The 10,257-nt window shown below is 50.0% G+C and overlaps 1 protein-coding gene across 2 annotated transcripts; it reads left to right on the top strand.

Annotated features, from left to right (window-relative positions):
* The first annotated feature begins 294 nt into the window (after positions 1-294).
* LOC128752888 (NLR family CARD domain-containing protein 3-like) lies at positions 295-10,000 on the top strand. 2 transcript variants are annotated; one of them, XM_053854604.1, is made up of 11 exons: positions 295-532; positions 1,658-1,733; positions 1,822-1,974; positions 2,747-2,854; positions 3,011-3,071; positions 3,208-3,394; positions 3,945-5,775; positions 6,735-6,911; positions 7,356-7,532; positions 7,631-7,804; positions 8,142-10,000. In XM_053854604.1, the coding sequence occupies exons 1-11, from the start codon at positions 514-516 to the stop codon at positions 8,170-8,172; spliced, it is 2,994 nt and encodes a 997-aa protein (XP_053710579.1). In that variant the 5' UTR covers positions 295-513; the 3' UTR covers positions 8,173-10,000. The 2 variants fall into 2 exon arrangements, 1 of the variants encoding a protein (XP_053710579.1); XR_008413716.1 differs by lacking the exons at positions 7,631-7,804; positions 8,142-10,000 and having other exon boundaries at positions 6,735-7,262; positions 7,356-7,434.
* The last annotated feature ends 257 nt before the right edge of the window (positions 10,001-10,257 follow it).

Below are 10,257 nucleotides of genomic sequence, written 5' to 3' on the forward strand. Positions count from 1 at the left end.
GGTGTCTTGGATTTTTTAAAGGCTACAAATGACATCAATAAAAAAGACTGATTTATAAAATAATCATAAAATGAATTGAATTCAGTTAAAAACAAATCCAACCTCTAAATATACTGATTGCTAAATTCAACATATAAAAACATTACATTTTACAACGCTGAATTGAAAACTTCAATGTTTAAATTTTTGATTTGTTCAGTTCACCGATCACTGTCCTGATGGCGCTGATCTCCTCCCACAGTGGGGCTGCTGTTTCCGGGTGACGAGTGTGTGGGGGAGGGGGTCGAAAGTGAAAGTAAGAGACGCGCTGAACCAGAGGGTGCGGTTCGATTCCCGTCTGATCTGAAGGCTGTTTTTCACTCCAATATTTCCAGTCTCTCCAGCTCCGATCATCCAGGCGGTGGTGGAACACACACACACACACACACACGGGACTCACTGCTGTGGATCAACACACCGACATCGAACACAATCTGAGTTCACAACTTTGGACCGGAACAACTGAGCTCCGACATGGACCCGAGACTCACAGGTCAGTGACTTGGTTTGACTTGAGCCTCATGAGTCTGACGTCACCTTTGACATTCGAGGATCCGAGTAAAGACGCACTTGTTGACTGGAGTGTTTCTCTGAGGAAGATTGATCAGGAAACTGTGACGTGACCCAAATCAACAGACGACGATGGCGCCATCTTGTGGCCAAATCTCTTGGTGTGGAAAAGTCCATTTGAGGTGGTCAGAAAACTGAGCATCCAAGTGGCTTCTCTCCCTTGGAAATGAGTCGTGGGCCAGTGCAGTGGAACATTGTGAACTCAGGCAGCAAACATGAACATGCAGGGTTGAATGGCGCCATTGAATGGTGTCTTTTCCCTCCAATATTCCACTGCACTGGGCGACAAGTCATTTCCAGAGAAGCTCCTGCTCTATGACGGTGTCCTGATCTGACCTCCTCAAACGTGTCGCTCTCTAGATGTGAAAGAAAACAACATGAGCACAGACATGTGGAAACAGAAGGAGAGTTAGAGGTGGTTCAATAGACAATATTGATTTGGCTTTGGTTCCTGAACACAATAGATATCAGACTTTTGAAAGGCTGCACCTCAGATTTGGTCCCACAGACGTCGTCTGTTGTGATCAACTGAGTCACTTGTTTCTTCAACATTCTGACACATGTTGAAGGTTGTTGCACTGGAAATCTGTTTTCCTTCACATCCTGAGCAGAAAACTCTGGAGGTGGAGACACAGTCTCCCACATCAAGTGTGAGACTCAAACATGTGAAGAGACTGGTGGAGATTGTGTGAGTCATGTGGTCTTGAAGCTGAAACTCTGATCAAGTGACAGATGGAACCGTGGTGAGGTCAGTAGAGACAGTTGGATCAGTGGACTCTGAAGGAAAGGTTCGCTGCACTGGTCCATCATGAAGATCAGCTTCATGAAAGTCTCCTGCTGAAGAGGAATCTTCATGTTGGGTTCAAAGTGCAAACCTCAGAAGTGAGGAGGGTTCTGGGGAGAGACAGACACCTGGGCGTCTTTGCTCTGGTGTTGCCCCCGCGACCCGAGCTCAGCGATGCTGTGGAGAACAGAGGGATGGAATCACTTCCAGCAGGGAAGAGAAGATGGAAGAGAATCTCATGAGACCTGTTGTGTTTGTGTGAAGGTGACGCCTCTGCTGAGACTCGGGGCAGAGAGGAGGGAGACCCCCCCTCTAAAGGACCTGGGACCAAAGCTCAGAGGTGAGATAAGAACCTCCAAGACTGTCCTCCAGGTCAGAGCTCCAATCTCTCCTCCATCTTCATCCTCACTGCAACTTCTGTGTTGTAGATCTGCGCTGCAGCCAGAACCAGCTGGACCTGGACCTGCACCTGGACCTGGACCTGGACCTGGACCTGGACCCAGCTGTGTGTCTCTGAAGAGTGATGGCTCCATGTGGAGACAGATTGACTTCAGAGGAGGAGCGGAGTCTTCAGGTCCGAGGTGAGAAGGTCCAAGTGTCAGACTCTCAGCTCCACGCAGATGTAACCCAAACTTCTATGCTGGTCTGCAGCCTCGACGACGCTGCACCCGCCGGTACTCTGCGTTGTGTTTGTTGGGGTTTGATGTGCAGGGTGGAGCGAAAAGAGGACGAGTGGCTACGGTTCAGAAGCTGTGGATGGACTTTTTACTCTTTTCAACCTTTTCAACATACAGAACACGACTCCAATTAGTATAAAAAAAAAACATGAACAAACAATTTACAATCTGTTTTCACAAAACCAAAGAACGAAACAATTAACAACAGTTAATGATATGACACAGATGACACCACAGACGAACTGGACAAGAGTTACCGGACACAACTTAAACATTCATGTGATAACATTCAGACATCTTCCCTTTTCAACATACAGAACACGACTGGCGGGTTATACCCCCAAACCGATCAAGTGCTGCCCCCGTGTGGCGGAGCTATGACATGACCTACACCTACACAGACACAGTGACTCATGAAAACAGAGGTGTGTCTCCTCTTGACCAGGAAAGTGACCACGTCCTCACCTGCACACGTGTCACATCACTTCTGTCCACTATACACTGTAGTGACTCACCACACCAGCAGGGGGCGACACTGACAGCCACAATTCTGACCCTCAAATGTTCATTCACAGTTGTAGTCCAGAGAGGGACGGCTGCAGCAGTGTGAGGACATCCAGTGGTCAGCTGGTGAATAACAGGACGTGAGAGTTGATCAGAGTTGTGTTTCCATCAGGATCCATCAGGAACCAGAAGAGTCTGGACTCTGCTGTGACTCTCTGAAGAGTCATGTCTCCAAGCATCTCGGGATTGACTTCAAAGCTGAAGAGTCTCCGGAGGAGAGGTGAGATGATGTTCCTCCAGGCTCATGTTTGTGTTAAGATGGTCCGGTCTGGAGGTCTGGGTGGAACCTTCTAGTTCGATTGTCTCCACACTGATGTTTAGAACCTTCAACATGACGAGAGCTTATTGACTGTCTGACTTCATCTCTTCTCCTCAGAGAGGACCATCAGAGCTCAGAGCTTCTCAGTGGTCAGCAACATCCAGACTCTGCACGGCAGGTATGAACATGGATGAGTCAAGGTTCTCATCTGAGAAGTTCCTTCTGCGGAGTCTCACTTCAGCTGGATCCAACTTCAAACCTTCTGGAGGTGATCCTCCATCATCTGACTTTCTTCTGTTCTGATTCTGTTCCAGCGGCTGGAGGAGAAGTTCCTCAGCTATGTGAGCAGAGTCTGGAGGCTTCTGGGTCCAGATGAGCCAGAACCTCCAGAGACTGAGGAAGAGGAGCAGTGGAGGAGCATCAGGGAAGAATTCCTGAAGATCACAGTTCACCTCCTGAGGAACATGGAGGAGGAGGATCTGGCCCAGCGTCTGTGGATCAGTAAGAACATTCAAACACCTCCAACATGATGAAGATGAAGGACAGGTGTGCATCAGATCTATGAGTCCGTCTGAAGGAGAAGAACCAACATCTGAAGCTGAAGATCTTCCTCCAACTTCACCTTCTAGAATGACTTGTTCTTCGTTTCTTTATCGACAAACACACATCACACAACATGACACAGCGAGATACATGGAGCGACACATGACTGAAACCAATTCCAGCCAATGAAGCCGAGTCGAAGACAGACAGAATTCATGTCATCACAGACTAGAACTTGGGTGGTTGATCCAGGTGATTCCACTGGTCCCTCCTCCTCAGATGTCGCCAGCAGCTCGTCCACGCTGCACTCATCGCAGGCAGTAGCTCAGCTCTCCTCTTCCTCACTCCCCAGAAACTCCTCATTGATGTGCACTGAGCTGTTCTTCAGATGAGTCATGCCAAATGGTCCTGAAATCCTTGACGGAGCCAAGAAATGCTGATTCTGCCTGTGTCAGAGAGTCACTGGCATCTTGACTCCTCTGATCATGTGACTTCTCTCTTCACTCAGGAAGTGCTGCTGGAGTGTGTGCAGGGCGACTGAAGAGGAGCCTGCAGAAGAAGTTCCACAGTGTGTCTGAGGGGGTCGCTAGAGCAGGAAACTCTGCCCCTCTGAATCAGATCTACACAGAGCTCTACATCACTGAGGGGGGCACAGAGCAGGTCAACCAGGAGCACGAGGTCCGACAGATCGAAGCAGCAACCAGGCAGCAGACCAGACCAGGAACTACCATCAGAGCAGAAGACCTCTTTAAAGCCTCACCTGACACAGAGCCACCAATCAGGAGCCTGCTGACGAAGGGCGTGGCTGGCATTGGGAAGACCCTCCTGACACAGAAGCTGACTCTGGACTGGGCTGAAGACAAAGCCCACCACAACTTCCAGCTGGTGTTTCCTTTCACCTTCAGAGAGCTGAACCTGCTGAAAGAGAAGCAGTTGAGTTTGGTGGAACTTGTTCATCGCTTCTTTCCTGAAACCAAAGACTCAGGACTCAGCAGCTTTGAAGGAGTCCAGGTTCTGTTCATCTTGGACGGTCTGGACGAGTGTCGACTCCCTCTGGACTTCAACAGTGGGGTCCTGACAGCAGCTACAGAGTCCACCTCAGTAGACGTCCTGCTGACCAGCCTCATCAGGGGGAAGCTGCTTCCCTCAGCTCAGCTCTGGATCACCACACGACCTGCAGCAGCCAATCAGATCCCTCCTGAGTGTGTGGACATGGTGACCGAGGTCAGAGGGTTCACTGACCTCCAGAAGGAGGAGTACTTCAGGAAGAGGTTCAGAGATGAGGAGCAGACCACCGTCATGTCTCACATCAGGAGCTCACGAAGCCTCTACATCATGTGTCACATCCCCATCTTCTGCTGGATCACTGCCACAGTTCTGGAGGACATGTTGAAGAGCAGAGAGACCGGAGAGCTGCCCAAGACCCTGACTGAGATGTACATCCACTTCCTGGTGGTTCAGGCCAAAGTCAAGAAGCTCAAGTACCATGGAGGAGCTGGGACAGACCCAGTTTGGGATCCTGAGAGCAGGAAGATGATGGAGTCTCTGGGAAAACTGGCTTTTGAGCAGCTGCAGAGAGGAAACTTGATCTTCTATGAATCAGACCTCACAGAGTGTGGCATCGACATCACAGCTGCTGCACTTTACTCAGGAGTCTTCACACAGATCTTCAGAGAGGAGAGAGGACTGTACCAGGAGAAGGTCTTCTGCTTCATCCACCTGAGTCTCCAGGAGTTTCTGGCTGCTCTTCATGCCCACCTGAAGTTCTTCAACTCGGGAGTCAACCTGCTCGACTCACAGCAAACATCCAAACTGGCAAAAGCCTTTGGACTTCACATCAAACCGTTCTACCAGAGAGCAATTAATGAAGCTGTAGAAAGTCCAAATGGACATCTGGACCTGTTCCTGCGCTTCCTTCTGGGTCTTTCTCTGCAGACCAGCCAGAGGCTCCTTCCAGGTTTGTTGACACAGACAGGAAGTAGCTCCTGGACCCATCAGGACACAGCAGAGCTCATCAAGGAGAAGATAAGGGAGAGAGTGTCTCCAGAGAGAATCATCAATCTGTTCCACTGTCTGAGTGAAGTGAAGGACACTTCTCTAGTGGAGCAGGTCCAGCAGCATCTGAGATCAGGAGCTCTCTTCTCTCGTAAACTGTCTCCTGCTCAGTGGTCCACCCTGGCCTTCATCTTACTGTCCTCAGAGGAAGATCTGGACGTGTTTGACCTGAAGAAATTCTTTGCTCCAGACTATAGTCTGATCAGCGATGGCCCGTATTACACTCTTTCAGAGGAGGTTCTTGAGAGGCTGCTGCCTGTGGTCCAAGCTTCAAAGAAAGTTCTGTAAGTGGATCACTCAGTGAAACCTGAAACACCTCTGATGATGTGAACTAGGGCTGTTGCGTTATACTGCTGTTGACGATCATCGCGATATGAAGAAATGAATTTTCAATGTCGTGTAAACGGCTCCATCTCCGACTGAAGCCCACATCCAGAACAGGAAAGTGAAGCTCTGACTCCTGGTAACGGTGGGAACTGGTGCCGCCATGGTGCCAGTGATGAGTTTGCGCGTGTGGACTAGACAGAGATCCTGATGGATGACAACAAGCACGGCGCCTGCCGTGGTGAGCCTCCATCCTCTCCTCCAGGTTTGATGTCCTCATCCACGCTCAGCTTCTGAACACCACTCCTGCTCATCAGCACAGAGCGGGGAGTGAAGCTGCTTTTCAATGACAGAGAGGCAGATGTTCAAACACCATCCAGCGCCTCAGTTCTTCATCCTCCCACAACTCGTGTCAGACAGTCAGGGAAGCCTTTGATGGACAGGAGTCACAGAGCAGCGCTGCTCTGCGACTCCAGAGCGTTTCACCCCAAAGCTTGGCAGCAGCTCCAGGTTCCCACAGGTTGGTTGGTTGAGTTGAAACAGAGAGGCCCAGAGGCTCCGTCTGGCTCCAAAGCTGCCTCCGAGTCCTGCAGCAGCTCCCAGAGAGTCACGCGGCGCAGGGAAGAGACTCCTCACGAGGAGACACTGTTCCACTCCAAAACAATGCTGAGCTCATGGAGCTTGGAAAGGGGGGGGAGAATCCAAGCTTTCTATTCAGAAGGCTGGAGATTTTGGAGCAGAGAGAGTGAGTTGTGTGAGCAGGGAAAGGAAGTGTTCTTTACAGTCTGCTCCATGTGGTGATCATATCGTTAACGTGACGTGTTTTGACCTTGATAATCCTCCAGCACAAATCTGATCTGGTTACAGCCCTGATGTGAACTGATCATGAGTGTTTGATTTCCTTCTTCATTTTATTCAGACTGACCTGGTGTTTCCTGTCAGAGAGAAGTGGTTCCCTTCTGTCCTCAGTCCTCAGCTCTCCGTCCTCTAGTCTGACACAACTGGACCTGAGTGAGACCTGGGGCCTGAAGGATGCAGGAGTGGAGCTGCTGTCTGCTGGACTGAAGAGTCCACACTGTCACCTGGAGACTCTCAGGTCAGACATGTTGATCAGTGTTTAGTGATCTGGAGACACGTTGAGAGACACGTCAGTGATTCTTCTGATGTTACAGCTCCATTTCTAGATTTCACTTCATCTTTGGCTCAGAAATTCACTTCCTCTTTTTCTGCTCATTTTCTCTCAAACCAATGAGTTTTCTGACTGTTCAAAAGAAGTGATCCACAAGTCTTTTTAAATTCAAATATCTTTATTAATATTAGTCATAAGACATTTAGAACAAACTTATGGAACATACATAACCAAGGCTTCTGTTGCAGAGGACATAATATAATGGTCCATACGTCATAAACAACAACAAAAATAACACAGATCTTCTGAATGGAAAGAGTTCAGTGGCTCCTCACATCAAGTCTTTCAAGTCTTGTCACAATAGAGGATTGAAAAAGTCTCACTTGTTGATGACACTCGTCTCTTTCACAGCCTGAGCGACTGTGGACTGTCAGAGAGAAGTGGTTCCCTTCTGTCCTCAGTCCTCAGCTCTCCGTCCTCTAGTCTGACACAACTGCACCTGAGCGACAACATGGACCTGAAGGATGCAGGAGTGGAGCTGCTGTCTGCTGGACTGAAGAGTCCACACTGTCACCTGGAGACTCTCAGGTCAGAACACATCATCTCCTCTCTTCAGTTCTGCTCCACCACTGGACGGTTCTTCTGCTCTCATGGTTTTCTAAAACACTGTTTCTCCTTCATTACAGTCTGAGAAGGTGTAGGATCTCAGAGAGAGGCTGTGCTTCTCTGGCCTCAGCTCTGACCTCTAACCCCTCCCACCTGAGAAAGCTGGACCTGAGCTACAACCATCCAGGAGGACCAGGACTGGAGCTGCTGTCTGCTGGACTGAGGAGTCCAGACTGGAGGCTGGAGACTCTCAGGTATGGACAGAGCAGCAGAACTGACTGACTGAGCTCCAAAGAGCTTCAGACTGAACATGTGATCCAGGAGCAGACAGAGAGGATGTGGGTGTGTGAGGCTGCTCAGACTCTTCATCTGAACTGAGCACATGAATCCAAACACATGACATGTTCTCCTGCTGGACACCAGTGGAAGCACCAAGGAGACAGTAGAGACTGAGCAGCTGTTTAGAGATCCATCTTTGTTGTCATCAACAGTCATGAAAGAGCCGTCCACTGAGCAGCAGGAGATCATAGTCCTGAAACATCTGAAGTCACATGGATCTGCTCTCATCCTTCTCTCTCTTTCTTCCTCCAGGCTGGACGACTGTGGACCAGAGTGGTTATAGATCTGACCAGAAGAAGTGTGAGTGAGTGATTGATCCATGAGAACTGCTGGACTCACAAGTCTCTGGCAGAGCAGCAGACCTTCTTCTCTTTCATTTCACCCCCATTTTGGCTTCTCTCCACTGGCTGCTCTGACTTTTACAATTGATTTGAAAGTTCTTCTGTTTGTTTTAAAAGCTTGAAATGGTCTTGTCCCTCAGCACCTAGTGGAGCTTTTAACCCCTGAGATCCTTGAGGTCAGCTGAGCAGCTGCTCCTGGAGGTACCTAAAACTGAGCCTAAGATGAGAGGAGACCAGGCTCTCTCAGTCTGTGGAATGTCCTCCCTCCCCATGTGAGACAGGCACCATCGCTGTCCACTGTTAAAACACTTCTTACAAGGCACTTTTACTGCACGCTCTATCCTGATTTTACAGTTGCACAGCACTTCTTGTGTTGTTTTTGAAGTGCTGTATTAATAAATATGGTATTGGTCAAGACTGACTCCGAGTCTCAGCAGCCGCTGCCGTCATCATGGAGAGTTTCCTGCTCATCTGAGGCAGAGTCTCAGTGGAGAGCAGCACGGAGAAAGACTCCTCAACAGCAGTCAGAGAAGAAGCCTCCACCCTCACAGAAGCTCTTCATCTGTGGAAACACTTCTGTCTTCAACGCCCCAAACAGCTCAGATGTCCAGCTTTTGCTCTTGTTTTCCATGACTCCTTCATGCCACTTCTTCTCTGAAGCCTTCAGTCGTGTCCATGACTTGAACCCTGATATCAGCCCTTTGATGTGGACACGTGAGGAGCCCGTGTTCTGGACACATGGATGATGAATCATCCAAAATGCCCCACACCAGTGAGGAGGAGATCGTGGTGTGAAACTCAGGAGTGTAGGTCACGTGACACTGTGGGCTCCTCAGCGAGTCTCTGTAACTGCGGATGCTGCTGTGAATGGTTGACTGTAGTGAAACATGTGCTGCCATCATGAGTCTCCTGGCGCTGCTGCGTCTGGGTCCGTGTGTCTCTCACAGTGGAGACGCAGCAGGTTCTACATCAGCTGAGCGGACGACCGTCTGGAGCCTCGTGGGACAGATACACGGGTGGATCCTGTTGAGGCTTTCCTGTGTCAAAAGTACCATTCAAACCAGCATCATGAAGTAAAGTCGTCCACACTCCAGCGGCCAGGTGCCTTGCTTTGGTCTGGCTTTCATGCAGCGCGGCGCTGCGGCCCAGGCTGTGGTTTCTCTTTGGCTCTCACAGGCACATGCTGTTTTAGGAAGACGTCTTCCTGTTTTAATGTCACTGCTGTTGTTTGAGACGCGGAGCGGAACCCAATAGCAGTAATGCAGGAGTCACTGGAGTCAGACAGCGGGTCAAAATACAGCCATTTCAGAAATAAAACAGAAGCGTCACAGATGGAGGGAAAGCACTGGGACAGAAAGGCAAAGAGGGCAGGGAGCGTCAACACGATGCAGACAGATGTTCCATACGGAGGGTCGGTTCACTCAAGGCTGTCGGTCCTCAGAGGACATGAGACGTCTCCTCCACTGCTGCTGAGGCTGCGAGCTCATGGGAGCTGTGCATTTGTGATGCAACATGAACGTTGTTGGAACTGCTCCTGCTGCTGAGGAATGAAGCCATCATTCCCCCGGCTCACCTCACCCTCTCTCACTCGTGTGTCGCAGCACACCAGTTGAAGACGCTGCAATATGGGACAGTTCATCTGCTCCTCAAAGTCGGGGCCCCAGGTCCTCCACAGAGTCCTCCACTGACAGAGGTTTATCACCATCTCACGTCAGTCAAACACGCTTCAAGAAGACGCTCATCATTGCTGAAGCTTCTGCTATGACGAGACTTCATGTGCACTTTCACTTGTAAGACGGGACGGGACGGGACGGGACGGGACGGGACGGGACGGGACGGGACGATCTCACAAAGGAGGAATTCACCGTCACAGCATCTCTTGAGTTGTTGGTGCAAAGGATGTATCCATGACGACGGTCGGCTCTACACAGTAGGGATGAAGGACCTGTGGTGGTGCTCCTTCCTGCACTGAGGTTGAGCTGCTCAGATCCTCTGGGCTCTGATTCAGTGGGTGAGAGCTGTTGTCC

The sequence above is a fragment of the Synchiropus splendidus genome, chromosome 1 (genome assembly GCF_027744825.2).
Source record: "Synchiropus splendidus isolate RoL2022-P1 chromosome 1, RoL_Sspl_1.0, whole genome shotgun sequence".
In the NCBI taxonomy this organism is placed as follows: domain Eukaryota; kingdom Metazoa; phylum Chordata; class Actinopteri; order Syngnathiformes; family Callionymidae; genus Synchiropus; species Synchiropus splendidus.